The 16880-nt window shown below is 44.2% G+C and overlaps 2 protein-coding genes across 7 annotated transcripts in view; one reads left to right on the top strand and one right to left on the bottom strand.

The window, feature by feature from the left end:
- Positions 1–1732: 1732 nt before the first annotated feature.
- On the bottom strand, positions 1733–4765 carry SNU13 (small nuclear ribonucleoprotein 13). The gene is made up of 3 exons (XM_053942547.1): positions 4684–4765; positions 3755–3875; positions 1733–3188 (listed from the first exon to the last, which is right to left on the bottom strand). The coding sequence occupies exons 1-3, from the start codon at positions 4684–4686 to the stop codon at positions 2926–2928; spliced, it is 387 nt and encodes a 128-aa protein (XP_053798522.1). The 5' UTR covers positions 4687–4765; the 3' UTR covers positions 1733–2925.
- The window catches only part of MEI1 (meiotic double-stranded break formation protein 1), a 38842-nt gene continuing 26703 nt past the window's right edge, over positions 4742–16880 (top strand). For 3 of the 6 annotated variants that reach the window (XM_053942500.1, XM_053942497.1, XM_053942496.1), the window contains exons 1-10: positions 4742–4944; positions 5199–5322; positions 8146–8196; positions 10010–10083; positions 10868–10973; positions 11517–11720; positions 12886–13019; positions 13529–13643; positions 14437–14553; positions 15067–15166. In XM_053942500.1, the coding sequence (XP_053798475.1) occupies positions 4828–4944; positions 5199–5322; positions 8146–8196; positions 10010–10083; positions 10868–10973; positions 11517–11720; positions 12886–13019; positions 13529–13643; positions 14437–14553; positions 15067–15166 (1142 nt within the window). In that variant the 5' untranslated portion in view covers positions 4742–4827. Of the gene's footprint in view, positions 4945–5198; positions 5323–5959; positions 6217–8145; positions 8197–10009; positions 10084–10867; positions 10974–11516; positions 11721–12885; positions 13020–13528; positions 13644–14436; positions 14554–15066; positions 15167–16880 lie in introns of those variants that run through there. The other 3 variants (XM_053942499.1, XM_053942502.1, XM_053942501.1) reach the window with 3 other exon arrangements.

Here is a 16880-nt window from a genome sequence, read left to right as displayed (position 1 = left end):
CAAGGAGCAGATTGAGTCTGTGTCCTAACAGAGGGTATAAATATGTATTACTGTCCAAAACTGCCAGTATCAGTACTAGTAATTAAACTGGGTTCTTTTCTGTCATCACTGTTACAAATACCACCAGCAGATCTTAAAAGAAAAAAAAAAAATTATTGGGAAGTAGCATCCAATCCCTTGGGCAAAAAGCTGGCACTTAACAAATCTGCACACACAAGTCTTCCATTTTTAAATGGTAATAGCAGAAGCTGGTTTAAAAATGGAAAATAAATTGTGTTCCCTGGAAGGCTGCAAGCATTTATCCCAATTAAATTACTGAGATGGCATAGAGCTTTTCCACCTTTCTAAGTGAATATGAGTCAGACTATTGTGCAGACTTCTGTACTCAAATATGTGCTTTTAAAATAGAATAGCAAGGTATGGAGAGAGCCCTTGTTACATACAGTATTTTTACTTTCTTAGTCATACTTACGAAGGCTGCAGCTGGGTGTTTTGGGTTATAGACTTTCATCCCTGGCATGCCCCACCTATCTTGCAGTGCAAGATGACTAAAACAAATAAAGAGTTAGTGCTTTTGCTTTAGGAAATTCCTAATTGTTTAGTGAAAATCTTAACTTTCTACAGGACACAAACATTGGATACCTGAGGTGTCAGTTTTGGTCTGCATAGTGTTTTTAGTGTCCAGAACTTCCTATGTGTGGCTCACAAACTGTCCTCTGACTAGTCTGTAGTGTGGCACATGTGGAGCCAGCTGTGACCACCCTTCTGGCACTGTGACTGTCCTAGCTGTGCCAGCACACTGCTCACTTCTACCTCCACAATTCCTCCAGAGAGCAGCTAGCCTGCACTGAGCTCTGCAGTACTGAAACTACATTACCTGTTACACTTCCAATCAGCCTGGATTAGTTATTTTTAAGAAAGATTTGCCTAAGCACTCAATCGATTTTGCCCTTAGGCAATGAAGTTACTGTAAATGCTTGTCTTAGCAAGGCTTGAAGAGTGGAATAGTGAGACTATCCTGTCTGTAATTCTGTGAATTGAATTCTGCAAATACCCTTGTTAATTCCTCTCTTGGCTTGACTATGTTCCAGGCTTTGGATGATTGTGGCATGTTCATTCTAGGTTATTAGATCTGCCTCCTGTTAGTTTTTTGGGTTTGTGTGGTTGTTTTTTTTTTTTTTTTTTTTTATTGTTGATCTATTTTTTTATCTTTTTAATAGCAGGCTATCACATTAAGCAGAAGTTTAAAAGGGATGGTGATGGAGTGCTTCAGAGCAGAAAAAGACAGTTTTGCTTGCTCAAGTATCCTTTATTTCTGCTCCTTGTGTGCTTTCTCTTACATCATCTGTCTTGGTATAACAGGGCAAATCCTTGGCAAAGCTGTAGTTCTAAACACAACTAGCTCAGCAGTCAGCATCAGTAGAAGGGAACAGGAGCCCTTCTAAACCTCATACAAATAAAAGGATTCTGAAGTATTTGTATCAAGTTCACCTCAGCAAGGATTGCTGGTATCAGCCATTTACAAAAATATACAAACACGATGTCTTCAATTTTTCATGAGCTCACTTCATCGGCTTGGGATGTACTTATGAAAGGTATGAAGTTAGTGCTTCTGTGGAAACATTACAGGAAAATTTATTTTCCATTCTGCTGTTGCACCTAATGGAGTTTCCACACTATTTTGCTTTGGCATCCTGCAATAGAAAACAAATTTGATATTCCAACACAGGGGTTTAAACTCAGCCAATCAGAGCAGAAGTGCATTTATTATACAATATGTATTTAACTAAAACTAGGTCCATAAAACCATCACTAATCCAGACTGCTGTTGGTGCTCCATGTTCTTTTTCCAGGACATGAGATGATACAACACTCTCTTCTTGAGACACATATTAATTTATCTGAAAAATCACTTGTTCTCTGTTTCCTTGGCCATGACTTAAAAGGGTTCATCTTCAGTCAGGTGACTAGAGTGCAGTAGCTAAAAAGCATGGCACTTTTTATAATTAACAGCCAGATGCAGGGTACTCATCAGTCACAACAGGCTGTTCTCTGCCCTGTGTTTTGTACTTAATTTCTCTAGGAAACCCAACCTCACTGGTAACAGTCCATGCAAAGGAAACTGAAGAATAAATTACTGCACTGCAATAGCCTTTAGGCAACCTGTGAGCAGTTTAGCTTTACAAGCAGAAACACTCCAGATAGTTGCAAATACTTCACCAAGGGAATGACAATTCTATTTAGCTTTGCAGCATTTTTATTTCTTCTTAAAAAAGTCAGTATTTAAAAATAATCAAGAGAGTTCCCCTTGTCTACTGCCACAAGTTTTCTGCTCCCAGCGCATCTCTTACAGAAGAAGTCTCTTGTCTGGTTTCAAGACCAAGGGCTGTGCTGATCTCGGCTCCATCTGCTGCTACACAGTAGCTGCTGCCTGCCTTACACCTGCCTGTGCTGCTCCATCACTTAACTGACTCCAGCAGCCTGAACACAGGGAACCTTTTTCTCAGTAGCCTAAACCGTTCAGAAATGCAGAGTTACTCACACCTGCTGGAGGCTCAAGTTTAGCAGAAAAACTGCAACACAGAGAAAGCTGATGGGTGGGTTAAAAAAGCCCTGAGCAGGCAGACAGGAAGACAAGAGGGGGACTTTTTTTTCTGTCCTTCTTTTAAACATAAAACAGGAAACACAGTTGTTCAGTCACTTTTCAAGAAGTAATAATATGAAAATGAATGTGTTGGAGTGGAATAATAGAAAAGCGGGGGGATAGGAGGCAGGAACACTAAGACTTAAGCCATTATTAAACAAAAATGTGGCATTTTGAAATGAAACACTGATATTAAAACTATCATCTCAACTGAAGCTAAACATTAATTTCCCCTAATTTGCACTTTCCTATTTCACACACACACACACACTCATGGGCACTTAGACCAACAGTCTTTCTATAGCTTGCTGTACAGACTGGATCTGAGGCTTTAGCTGTGATCCCTCCTTGATGGTGATGGAGCAGGCGATGACAGGCCGGGAAACGCCGCATGCCCGGCCCAGGGCTTGCTTGGAGCGCACAAACACGTAAGGTACGTTCTTGTCCTCGCAGAGAAGAGGGAGGTGCAGGATGATCTCCAAGGGCTCTGCATCTGCTGCCATCACAATGAACTCTGCTATCCCTCTGTTCAGTGTTTTGGTGGCTGTAAAAGAAACAGGAGTCAGTCTAGGTCTTTCTGGAAAGCACATCTAATGTAAAACAACTTCAGGAGATGCTGAAAGTGGCATCAGTGGGAAGAAGATCTAGTACATGGGGCTTGGGTTCTAAGAGATTACTGAATTTCTATCCTTAGGAATTGTGGATTTTTTACAAGTTTGACTAGGTGAAGCCCCAAGCAACTGTGAAGGGAGGTTGTGAGCAGGTTGCACTAGAGTTACCTTCAAACTGAAATCTTTTATGGTTCTGTGCTAGTTAGGCATCTGGTAACCCTAGAGCCACACCACTGAAGTACGCATGATTACAAACCAAGCACCAGGAACAGTTTGGGAATCTACCAGAATTGCATATAAATGTCAAAAAGATTACAGTTTAGTTCTGTCTCTGAATATTGTTAAAACAGGAGGAAGAGAAAGGAGACACACACCTGCAATAGCTAGATATATATATAAAATGAGTGATTCACAGCTACAGAGAAAAGACAATCTCTGCCCATGGCATCTCTCAAAATCTTTGTGACTTGTAGCGCACTTTTCAACATACAAGTCTCACCTTCATTGGCTCCCTTGCGTAGCTGCTTATAGTTGCAGGACTGCTGCACAAGATCCAGCAGCGTTTTGGTGAGCTGTGCATCAGCCAGCGGGTAAGCTTTGGGATTCACTTCTGCCTCACTCTAAAGGAAAAAGTAGAGAATATTACAATAGGAGCAAAGGAAGCTTTGGTCTGATCAACACTGCACAGGCATCATGTCCACCACATATACTGATTTCTGAAGTCGTGTCTAATCTGCTCTGCCCATACAGAAGAAACACCATTGCATTTTACTCCTAAAAGAGTAAGGATTCTTCTTGTATCAAAGCAAAGGGGAAAGTAAGAAAGATATGCTTTACATCAAAGTAAGGAGTGTATCTACTCACAATCTACACCTTACAAACATTCAGCAGTGCACTTATGGGGCAGTCTTCGGGCGTTTTATACCACAAAGACTACACAAAATTGAACACTTCAGTGCACCTTAACAGTGCAAATTAACCGACTAACAAAAATTTTGAAGAAATCACCAGAAGAGCACGTATCAGGGTTATTTCTGCAAACCACAAGTAGCTTCTAAACGTTAACATGGGCAGCGGGGTGGCACAGCAGCGAGGTCACAAGCGGTGTTAGCGATTGGCGCTGGCAGAACCGCGGCCTCTCCGGCTCCCAGCACGGCGTGGGGGTGACCCCCGACAGAGAGTCCCCCATTATCGGGTGTCCCCAAGACCGCCAGCCCCCCGGGCCTCCTGCCCCCTCCGCCCGCCCGCACGGCCTCCACGTGCTGCCCGCCGCGCAGCCGGAGGGCGGCCTCCTATCCCAGGCTGGTAGGAGTAGGCAGGAGGAAGAGGAGTTAGAAGAGGAGAAGAAGGAAGAGGAGTTAGAAGAGGAGAAGGAGAAGGAGAAGGAGAAGGAGAAGGAGAAGGAGACCGGGGCCCGACGCCACTCACCATGGCTGCGGCGCGGTCGCTGCTGTCGGCCCGAGCGCGCTGTGAGGGAAGAGGCGGGAGCGCTGCTGCGGCCGCCGGAAGGGAGGCGGTGCCGGGGGCGGAGCCGCCATCACCGCGGGGGGCGGAGCCGCACGGCAGCGGCCGATGGCGGCGGGGGCGACGGTGCCGTGCGGCGATCACGGGCCGCGCTGGGCGCTGCCGCTCCGCCCGCCGCTCTGCCTCGCCTGCGCCGTGCAGACCCTGGGCGATGGCAGCGCCTCGGTGGGCAGCGCCTGCCCCGCCGTCCCTTCCCGTGTGCGGCTGGGCCGCGGAGCCCCCTCCCAGCGGGCCCCGCCCCGCCGGCTGGGCTTCTGCTCGCCGGCGCTCAGTTTGGGTCCGGGTGCCGAGGCGGCAGGGCTGGCCAAGGGCCGCACCGGCCGGGCCCCGGACTCTAGTGGCCCTTTTCCGCTCGGGGTGGTGGGAGCAGCGCGGGGCTCGGGCCCAAGGCATAACGGGTTGCTGTGTTTGATCCCTAGCTGGTGCGCAAGAAGCATGTCCTGTCCCGTCTGCATGATGCCTTGGCCTGGCAGGCGCTGCCAGTCGTCCAGCTGCTGGCACCAGACGAAAGGGTGTGCATGCATTTGATAGGAACTCTCTTTGGTAAGAGCTTTGCTGAGGCCCGGTGCAGCAGCAGGGAGGAGGTAGTTACCTTTTATTGAATACATGTGAAGCTTCCCCACATTTGAAGCCAAAAAAAAAAGAGCAAAAGAACGTTCAGGTGCCTACTTCCATACTTCACCATTCTGTTGTGTAATTACTCCCTGCCGAAAACTGCCTGTCACTGATTTAGCATAGGTTAATTAATTTTCTCATTTCCCAAGGTGCAGGCTTGGCATGTTCATAAAGCTCTTGCGATATTTCAGAGTATCTTGATGCATCTGTAAAGTCTTTCTGGAGAATAGGGAGTGCCTGATATTTTATTTTTCCCTGAATGCTCTTCATTCTGGTTTCGTGCCTCTGGAGTTATATGGAGATTCATACAGAAATTAAAGTGTAAGCTTAAAAAGGTGTTGCAGGATTTAATATTGAATGTGCAAACCACAAATCTATGTAGTAGGATTTTTTTACAGCATCACTTTACATTTGTAGAAGTCTTTGTTGCTGTACAATTAAAACCTACTGCTTTCTGCTGAGTCAGCCTCAGCAAAATAGTATTCAGCAGGATGTGAGAGAGGGTCTTTCCATTAAGTCTCCCTCTGTGATCTTGAACTTCTCTTACTGGTTTCTGTTTTCATAGCAGGGAAATGTCTTTGAAATGTCTAAAATCCTGATGGAGAAGAAATAATGGAATCAAAAGACAGAGAGTAGAAATAAGAGTGCCTTCAAAGTGCAAATATACCAGATTCCTTCAATTCCACCATCTCATTTGCACATCACAGATAATTCTTGTTCCTTGGAGAAAAGTAACCTACAAGACCCTATCCTGCCTTGACACACTGAATTGTTCAAACAGTTGATTGCCCATAAATTGTATTGGGCATGTTTTGGAAGCAGGTTTGTTAGAAACAGAACTTTTGCAGTTTTTATTATTTCAATTGCACATTTTTTTAATAGTGTATGCACACATAATCCTTTAGAGTAGTGGAAAAAAGTGGTGATTGTGGCTAATCCTACACTGGATGGCCCTAATAAAAAATACCTCAGAAGACAAGGATACTGTGTGTGCATTTCAATGCTCTTGTCTGCTTTAATAATTCTCTAAGAAGAGAATTCTCTTTATGATTGGGTGGTTTGAGGACAGCTTTGGGTTGTACTGTGTGGGAGGATGGATTGTAGGAGAATAGAGGTAGTGCTGAAGGCAATTTCACCCCTGAGGAGTTGCAGCTGTACGAATTACCAAAGAGTAGGAACAGGCCTGCCCTTAATAGGTCACAGCTAGGTCCAATAAGGCCTGCCCTTAATAGGGTGCAGCTGTGTCCAATAGGCATGGGTTATAAAAGAGTGGGTTAGCTGGCTGAGAGACGGTTGTAGTTTGTTGGCTGTGCTGCTGTGAGGAGTAGTGGTCAGGTGTTTGTGTTAGGGACAGGAAGGGTCAGGTGTTTGTGTTAGGGACAGGAAGAAGTCAGCCAGCCTTGTGGAAGAAAGAGAAAAGGAGTCAGTGTTGCAAGGAGCTGCCTGTGAGCACTCACAGAGAGAAGGTATGAAAGTCTTACAGTAAGATAATAAACTAACAGTGACAGTCAGTTCCCATCCACTGTTGATTGGAGCCAAGCACTGATGCCAACAGTTGGTGGCCCATATGGGGATGGATCCTGATAGTACTGTACTTGGCTTAACTCTTAGAGCAGTTGGAATGCCGATCTAAGCATGAGGCTACAAACAATGACATGTTTATTTTCAATAGAGCTTGGATGAACCAAGGATCATTTGCTGCAAGAGTGTGAGGGGGCCCTCCCCAGAAGTTTGAGCAGTGCTGTGGAGGAAGTATTAATAGGGAATTCAGGAAAATAGATTTGGAGAGAGAATATTGGAATAAGCACAGGCAGAAGAAAGAGGGTTAAGAGAAGTGGAGTGTTACTTATGAGGTGGTGTGTTTCAGATAGGCCTGAGTTTCATGCAGCCAATATTGTAATGTTCAATAATGCTGTGTACAAATTTTTTCTAAAGAGTTGCTAAGAATTGGGCAGATGAGGCATGAAATAAGTAATTTTTTCACCTGTCATAACATTGCTTTAGTTGGTCAAAATTCTGAGACATCATGGAGCCTTCAGAGGGGAGGTAGTTTGATTGGATGTATTGGAACAAGTGGTTTAGTGTGGCAGAAGTGGGCGTCCAAACCATATGCCTGATGCTATAGGTTGGAAGGGGCTGGGAGGTGGAGTTTCTTGTCTGCTGGGGTGTAGCAGAGTGAGAGAGTGCTTTATTTTGATATATCTAGTCTTATGTTCTCATTGTAAAATTAACTTGTGAAGTGATACCTTCAGGTTCAATTTAATGTTGTAATCGTTTCCGGATGATTTAAATCTGGTTTTCAGTACTGTGGAGGGAGAAGACTGTTCATAGTAACTGGTAAGAATGGAGGACACAAAGAACAAAACTCCCAGCTGGGCTTTGACTTCTGTCATTCCGGGGTGTTGTTTCAGCTGTGTAATACTGGATACACACAGTGAGATGTGGTGGTGGCAGCAGTTACATATTTCCTGCCATAGGTGGAGCCATTGACTTCAACTATAAAGCACATAAAAATTTGTAAGAGAACCGAGTGTCTCATGTCCCTGTGTCCTGCTTATGGAGGCACCTTTTGCGATACTCCTGGAGAGTATCCGCCCTCGTCTGACAAAGTCAGGCTGGTGTTATGTGAAGCAGAGAAAACACAACAGTTCTGAAAAAAAAAAAAAAAATCTTATTTTAACAAGAAGGAATTACAGCACTGGTGATCAGAAGCAGGAGTGAGTTCCTGATGTGTTGTGGTTTGTCTTGTAGGGATGTTGCATTCTGTGGAAGACAGCAGTGCCCTGAATCTATTAGTTGAAGGTGAGAGATAAATGCCACATCTCAGTTACTGGTAGCTTGTGAAGGGGAGAATCTGTCTTATCCGATACCTATAGTGAGATGCTCAGCTTTGACACAGCTTCAGTGGGGAACACCATCGATATCCATGGAAAAAAAAAAAAAAAAAAAAAAAGAGTGGTCTCCTCCAATACTGGGGGTCAGGGGAGTGCATGCATTTTTAAATACTTAACAGTTCTCTGACAGGTTCTGCGTGTGTTATGAGTTTAATATCAGATGGGTGACAGTGCCTCAACTTAGGCATCTTTGGACCTGACCAAATTGTCAAAGGAAATGGAAGTCTATGGGATCTACTGCTTTCTGTACAGGCTGTAGATTCCTCTTTGTGAGCAGTCTCTCATTTAAAACTGAAGGAAATGTCTGCAGGGCTGACAAAGGAATCTCTGCAGTCCGGTTAACCCTGGGCACCTCTGCTGAGTCTAGAGATATCAGCAGTGCAATGATGCATTTCATGACAAGCCATGAAAGAGCTATTACAAACTTCTTCCAGCAGGATTTTAGTTTCCAGACACTTGCCTGAAATGGGTTTGAAAAATGGAGGAGTCTTTCTGTCATGTTACCAGTCTGTTGAGAGATGGATGCTCTCTAACAGAGCAATTTTAAATTAGTGTTACCTAAGTCTTGAAAGTGTTTTAAGTTTCTGAGAATTTGGGGCAAGAAAGGGCTATAAATCTATAAAATCTATAAATTATGTCTCAGACATGCTTCTGCTGAGATGCATAGCTCTGTAGCTGAAGCAGGTCTAGTAATGCCTTGGACATACCAAGAAATGGTGAACACAAAAGTCTCTGGTATTTTTTTTTAGAATGCTTTCCTAGGATACAAATCAAAACTGTAGGTTTTCCAAATGAGTTGTGCCATGACAGCAAGCTAAATTGAAGACGGCCTTACCAAATTCTGTGTAGATGTGTGCATGCACAGTGTCTCAGTGAAGGGGCTCTTGCCAAAATTTTATCAGCTGAACATTCATGTGCCAGTTCTAGAAGTACTGGAAGAGGAACTTTGCTTCCTGCAACTGGCCTGCTGGTATATGTGTGGAGGCACAGGCAGCCTGCCAGCATCAGGCAACTCCCTTATGATTTTGTTAGGGAAACCCCAGGTGATGTGTTGCCAGTGCCTGGAAAACATAATTTCTTGCTGATTCCTCTTATTAGTATAGAGCTGGCAGAGCTCTTACATTAATAACAGCACTTGCTTGGGGCTGAGGAGGTGAACAGCAAGGAAAGGTGCCTTGCTTTCTGGTAAGGTGTATGGGACATCTGCAGTGGGGAGGAATGGCTGATAGACTTCACTTATCTTAGGGACAGTAGCAGCTGAAGGAGGAACTCTGAGTGTGAATCTAAGGATCCTCAGCTGTTTCAGTTCTGATCTCTTCTTTGGAAGGATGCACTTTTAAAGGCCAGATTTCATACAGTAGGAAGCCTGGTCTATTCAATTACCATATTTTTTTATACTTTTAATCTATATTTTTTCCCCTTCCTTTCCTGATTCCTTATGTTTACTTCTTGTCCTGAGGCTCAGTTTGTTGCTTGCAGCTCATTTCCATGCATGGTTTGTAGTGCAGCTGAAGCAGGATTGCTGGAATGATGCCTCAGAGAGCTTGAGCTGGGCTATCAGAAGTAATAGTGCTGGGAATGCTGCTGTAACCCTGCTCTCTCAGCATGTCTGTGCTCATTTCATTTCTAAGCTCTTTGCTCACTGGTCTGCTAAAGCCCCATGGAAGATGGATTGTGAGTTCTCTTTTGTGTGTGTTACTGATCCTGTTTTTTCTGCCTAGTTCTGGTGAGGCTTGTTGTGGAGCTGAAGTCAGAACAGTATTTATACTGCATTTTGGATGAAAGTCAGAAGGAGGTCAGTGAAGATGAGTTCTCTTCCCCTTCCTTCCAGTCTTTCAGAGGTTGAGGAATGAGTGGCTCTGCAAGACTGGCACATAGCAGTGGGATCACAGAATCATAGAATGGTTTGGGTTGGAAGGAACCTTAAAAATAATCTAATTCCAACCCTCTGGCATGGGCAGGGACACCTTCCACTAGACCAGGTTGCTCAAAGCCCCATCCAACCTGACCTTGGATGTCCTAATGCCAGTTCCCCGCCTGTTATGTTGGCAGTGTTAGTTTCTACCATGTTCTCATGTACTCATGTTCTCATGTATCATGTTCTCATGATACCTTGCATCCACAGGGCTTCATGATACTCTTATGAAGCTGTGTGGTTTCCTCAGATACTTTTTTTCCTCCTTTACTGTTCAGTTATATGAGGAGCTTTCCCAGCCTGTGCTATGGACTCTCATTCTCTTCGTTCCTAAGTTTATGATGGTCCCAAGGGGTACAAAAAAAGGGAAGTAGCAAAAGTGGTGAGAAATTAATCTGCTCATGTAAGAGGTGGAGGGAGGAAAGAGGAAAAGGAATAACAAGCAAGCAATTCCTTGAATTGATTTAAAGACATTTTGGAGACTTAGTGTGGTATTTGGGGTTTTCCTGTGGTTTATCCCAAGTGGTGAAGAGGGGCCCATCTTTGGAAAAGATCCTGTTCTGGAAGATGATGCATCACTGAGAACTTGCTGGTTTGGGTGCATTTCTGCTTTTGGACTGTGTCCTCATCAGTGAAACATTGTCCTTCTCTGTCTCCTGTACAGCTCTGCAAAGCAACTACCATGAGAAGCAGCCTGCCCACGTTTTCTCTCTTGGGCAAGCTAGCAGATGCCATCCCAGGCTTTGCTGAAATACTGGTGGTAAAGCACAGTGAGTAGTAGGTCGTGTCCCACTGTCACTCACTGAAGGGTGGTATTCACAGCCCTAGTATACATGCATGCACTCCCCTGTCCCCCAGACGAGTTCATGAAGGTCATGCAAGAAGCCTGTCCAGAAGTCAGAGTGGCATTCAGGCCTCCTGGGATACAGGTCAGAACCTTCATAGCAGCTTGTTATAATGCTTTTAGCCAGGCAAAAGCAGCCTCTGTGAACTGGGGTTGTAGGTCTGCCTCACAGGCAACATACGTTTAGGTTTTTTTATCTTGATGCAGTGCTTGGGGGTCTGGTGAGCAACCTGAACTGTTTGTGGAGGGAGCTGGGATGATGGATCTTCATATGGTGAACAGTGAGCTTTGCTAGCTGTGTATTACTGTACCTCTGCTCAGAGAGACAGATGGTGCTGAGTACATCACCTGATTGTGGCATTTATTAACCTGCATACACCAGTCTGTCCAGTAGGCTTTTGCAAGTTTTCAAGGGAAATAGGTTGGTGCTTTTAAAATGTCAGTGAATGTTTGCTGTTCCTGTTCCTAGATAATTTAGTGGATCATCTGCTGATGGGCTTGACATACCCAAATGAAGGTATAAAGGCTGCTGTCTGCTACTTGTATGGCAAGCTGTACTCCTCTCCTGTTGGCACAGAACGGCTCTCAGGACACTTTGAAGAAAGGCTATGTGGTGTCTTCTTGAATACTCTGGGGTGTGCACAGACAAAGGAGCTGCAGATTAATTGTTTAGGTAAGACATTGCTGAGAGAAGGTGCAAGGGAAGGCTTAGGATGAGGAAGAAGTCCTTGGCTGATTTAGATGATCTAATGTGGGTTGTTCCATAGAGGATCTTTATGCTGGTTGTCCAAAGCAGTCAATCCTTTCTGTTGCTCCAATGAAGTGGCCCAGACCTGCTGCTGAGCACTCCCAGGCCCTGTTGTTCCCTGATGCCTCACATTTGCCCAGCACTGACTAATCTTAAGTCTCTTCCAAGCTTGTGCTATGGCCTGATCATCTCTCAAAATGTCTGACTGCAAATACTGTGCATGGGCAGGTGGGTTTTGTAGAGCGGTGGGATAGAGTCTAAAAAATACAGTCTTTAGATATGGGGCATCATGTTAATTAGATATAGAGTTAATGTGGAACTGGCACTTTCTTGCGGTTATCCTTCCAACTGCATGTTTCAGCTGTTGCTGGGGAGCACAATTTCAGCCTTTCTGACATCACTTGTTTGTAAACCACCCAGGGAATTAATTTTTCTAGAAGGAGGCAAGCAGGAACTGTATTGCTCCTCAGCTTATCTACTCAACTACTAGAAATAGATTATTATTCCTTTGAAAGTAGAAATCTGTAGCTCAGATGATACCCCTGTGAATCTGTATCATTACCTGTAGCAGTGATCTATACAGTTGTACTGAGGGAGTTTTTTGAAGTGTGGGTATCCTTTAGCTGAACACAGCTGTTTCTGTAAGAGCCTGTGAAAATAGAAGGAGAAGATAAATGCCTGTTCTCTAGGAGGTGTTCTAGAGAAAATGTCTTGTCATTGGGGGTAACTGACTGCTTGGAGAAGAATGCAGGTCAATAGCTCTCCCAAGACACAGTTTAAAGTGTGGTTACTAACAGAAGATAATGCAAGTAGGGAGCTCCTGAGACGCACCCATGTACATACGCAGCTCTGAGAAGGAACAGAGAACAGATCAGACCAGCAAAAGTATCAGCAACAAGGGGTTGCAAGACATGGGGGTCATGGCAGTATGTGGGGGGACAGTGGGAAGAAGCTCCCTAAATTGGAGGTGAGGCCCTCCAGGAGAGGGGATGAAGTTGGAAACAAGTCTTAGTCTGTAAATAGTTGTGTGTTAATATAATGCTCACTGTGTTGCTCAGTATGGTGCTCATTCTTGCCCTTCCTTTTGCAGGTTTGCTAAAGGAGCTGTTGAAATCTGACCATTTTGTATCTATTTTTATGAATAATTTAAAGACTGAGGAGGAGTCGTCTGAGAATCCTGACTTCTTAGAAGGGGAAAATCCACTGCCACTTGTTCTCAAAAAGGTGATTGCTGAAGTAGTAGTGAATTGTTAGTACCCGTAAATAATTTGCTGGCCTGTAATGAACCTTTATCTAGGGCACTGTATATATAAAAAAGCAGAGTGTTCTGTTACAACACCAGCAATAGAGGCTGCACTGAGAAATGGGGATACTGAGAAATGGGAAGGTGTTGATCACCTTCTTGTTCATTCCTGCATCCTGGAATGGGGAAAATTTTACTCCTGGCCTTACTTACACTTGAGGTCTGATACAGCACATGCAGCACCAGCATGACTAAGCCTGGGGGCAGAACTATTCTTACTCATGATCTACTCTGTTGTAGTTCTCATGTGCTTTTTTGAGTCTCTTTGGTTCAGTGTTTTATCTTACCTTAGCAGGTTTAATCTGTGAAATAAATGCTGAAAGAAAGACCTTAATTTGTGTTTTGAATTTTAAAAAGTAGAACAAACTGATTCCTACTCACAGCTGCACAGCTGACTTCCTTTCTCCTTTTGACTTTTGCTTCCCAACAGCTCTTGTTGACCAGAGATGAGATGTTACAGGCAGCAAGTTCTCACTGTATGGCTGCAGTGCTGGTTCACTCTCCTAGCAGATATGCTCCTGCTTTTATCCATGCAGATGTCCCAGGTGAACAAATGCAGTAGCATCTTATTTTTCATTCCCTGGTATCAAAGCTGCTCCTGGCTGTTTGGTTTAGAAACAAGGCTGGCTCCATGAAATACACTGGTGGCATAATGTGGTGGCCATTTTATACCAGGTGATTTTAGGAGTAGAAGGGGAGAGTATGTTTTCAACTGAAAGTTTAGAAGCAGGTGTCCCCAGGAAGAATGGAGTTTCCACAGAGACAATTGGGCCAAGTACTTGAGGTCAAGGTCCTTCTTGCAGGACCTTAGATACAAGTTTAAACAAACTGGGTTCCATCTCATTCCACTAGATAGTGTATGTTTGCTCAGATTTTGGTCTAGGATTTAGCTTTAGAATGCAGCTATGGGAGATGGTTTATTATTTCTCTGTAATCCCAAAAGACAGAAATAATTTCCAGATACAAATTCTTTGGGAGATGTAAAAGTCATGAGGAAAAAAAGGTCACTGCATCTGTGGTAAAGCTTGCTTTGTGGCCTTGCATTTGTGCCAAAGGCTAGATCCACAATTCAGCTCCTTCCTACTGAGTTTGTGCTGGGAAAATGCCTGCCCACGGGTCTCTGGTCTCCAGTCCCCTCTTTTTGAAGACTAGCATACCCCTGAGCATCTACTGTGTTCTCCATTCCTGCCATTTCATAGTACAGCCCTTCTCCCTGTGGCTGTTGCTATGTTTCCTCGTTTCCTCCTCCTTCCTCTGCTCTGTTCTAGGAGCAGCTGTGCCATGCTGTGAGCAGCCTGCCTCTTACCAGGGTGACCTTGTTTGTGTGTGTGTTTGCAGAGTTCCTCTTTGAGTGTCTCCTGTGCAAAAGTGAAATCCTTATCTGGTCAGTGTACTGCTGCCTGCTCCTCCTGACTGAAGAGCGCCTTTTCTTCTCCAAGTGTCACACAGTCTATGGTGAGTCATCAACCTTTCTGGCAGAGTGACTGCAGTAATTCTTGTGCCTCTAGCTCAGTTCCAGCACTGTACACACAATCACAATTTCCAGTCAGGATGGATAAAAGATTGAAAATAAGTACCTATCAGACATGTTTGTGATGACCAAGATAGCTTGAATTTATAGTGTCATTGTCCTAATGAGTTTCTGATGAGCACTAATTCGTTATAATAACCAGTTATCATGATTGGCACTCTCTGAGTTACTATTAAGTCTTTCTGTGGGTATGTCAAGAGTACATTTAGGAAGAATGGTTAAATTCCTTGTGTTCTTTGGGACTTACCTCCAGCAGTGAAGGTTGAGGCATGTTATGAGGGAGCTGAATGAACATTCAACAGTTCTGGACAGTTGTTTCTGTCAGTAGCTCAGAAGAAGAATTGTTCAAATCTTTCTTCCTTTTAAAAATTAATTTTGCTTCCATTCCGCAATCTGGAACGTTAAAAGCCTCTCTGACTTCTCTTGAATGTGTACAGGCATTGAATCTCTGGTGAGGAGTCTCCAAGGTGTTCTGCTGCTGAACAATGTGGAGTTGCACAAACAAGGGCTCCTGCTCTTCACTGAAATACTGAAACGGTAAGGGAGTATCCTGTCAGGCTTGCAGGCAGAGTTTGGTACCCCAAAATGGAGACTGTGGGGCTTTTGCTTTTAAGATTTTCTTCCAAGACCACACAAGACACACAAGAGTTTTTGTGTTTAAAAGATGGTGCTGAACAATCTCATCTCCTTTATTCTTGCAAAGAAGGGCCTCATGGTTGTTTCTGAACCTCCCAGCTTGTCCTGTTTGTGCTTACATCCACCACTAAATCGTCTTCTTCCTGCTTCCTTGCCAGTGAGGGAGGTAAAATCTCTTTTCAGCTGTAGACAGAGCAGGAGAGAAGGCCAGGAAGGTCCAGGCATATGTGAGCAGGCCAGCTCCTGCTAAGTGTGCTTCCATGACAAAACAAAGCATGCAAATTCCATGGCCTCTGGTCTTCCAACATCATCTGAGCTAAATTCAAACTGCAAAAACAAATTCTGGGCTGAAATATTAATGTCTTCTGTCATTTTTTCCCCCTCTTGTTTTCTGCTAAGAAATAATATACACTGGCTTGTTTTTCTTCTGTGTTCCTGTTCTTGCCTCTATGATCTTGTTCCTATCCTGTCACACTAGTGACAGTCTCATTTTTGCCACTTATATCCCCCAAGAGAGCCCTTGAGCAGAATTTTGGAAATGTCATAGTCAATTTTGTAGCAAGTGGAAGGGTAAAAAGGAGAAGAAAAAGTAACAATGCTAGAACAGTGTGGTGATGCCAGTGTGGGATCTGTCAAAAAGAGAAACTGGGATGTGGGGAATACTAATTACAGCATTTATGCTTGTAAAACAAAGAGAACACTCTGTGCAATTGCTCTAATTTTCTCGCACACCCATTCTGTTTCTCTGAGCTTTGCCTTAGAAATCACGTTTTGTTTAAAATTATCTCATAGTGGGGAAAGGGATCTTGTGCTGGAGCCTCTCATCTTGGTTTTAGCTTGCAGCTGGATTCTCTTTTCTAAGTGAGCCACGCATTCTGGCGAGGGCCACACAGGACATACTGCTCCCCTTGGCAGTATGTCAGGAATGTTGGGTGGCTCTCCCTGGAGTGACCCTTGTCTCTGCCAGCATAATCAAAGTGTCAGGTGCAGATTGGGGCCCCAAGATGAGAGGTTGCAGGAAGCTGCAGGAGTGCTGCCTTTCACTGTCATTGCAGGCCCCCAGCTGGGTAATAATTAGCATTGACTCTGTGATTCACCAAAGACTGATCAATTTCTTTAGCATACTCTACTTATTAAGAAACCCATTGCTTTTATAGACAGTTACAATACAGGTGGACCTAATTGGTCCTCAAGTCCAAACACCATTGCCATTGGCCAATTAAGCAATCACCCTTTGGTAGACAAATCTCCATAACACATTCCATATGTTCACAGCAACATGTGCAGCAAGTGAAGATAAGAATTGTTTATCATTCTTTTCTCTGATCTTCTTATGGCCTTTCCCAGAAAGGCCTGGGAAAGTTGTCGGAAGCTCTCTGTGGCCAGAGAGGTGCTGCCACACTTCACACTTTTCCCCCAGGCCCTGAAGATATCACAGTGCACCATCTTGAAAGTGGGTTTGTGCATCTTTAATGAGTCTGCAATACTCCTCCATCCCTTCTTCCCTGTATGAGTCAGTGAAGACTTTTTTCTTCCTGATGTGTTTTACTTCAGAAGGTCAGAGATTAAAGAAAGGAAATACAGAGGATTCATAGAATTACCCAATGTGAGTAGA

Source organism: Vidua chalybeata, chromosome 5 (genome assembly GCF_026979565.1).
Source record: "Vidua chalybeata isolate OUT-0048 chromosome 5, bVidCha1 merged haplotype, whole genome shotgun sequence".
NCBI lineage: Eukaryota > Metazoa > Chordata > Aves > Passeriformes > Viduidae > Vidua > Vidua chalybeata.
This window is presented reverse-complemented; position numbering and strand designations above follow the sequence as displayed.

What these genes read in the sequence shown, in the direction of transcription:
- SNU13 (XM_053942547.1), bottom strand. An exon ending in ACGCAAGGGAGCCAATGAAG is followed by an intron (nt 3,189 to 3,754) that starts GTGAGACTTGTA and finishes TTTCTTTTACAG; the next exon opens with CCACCAAAACACTGAACAGA.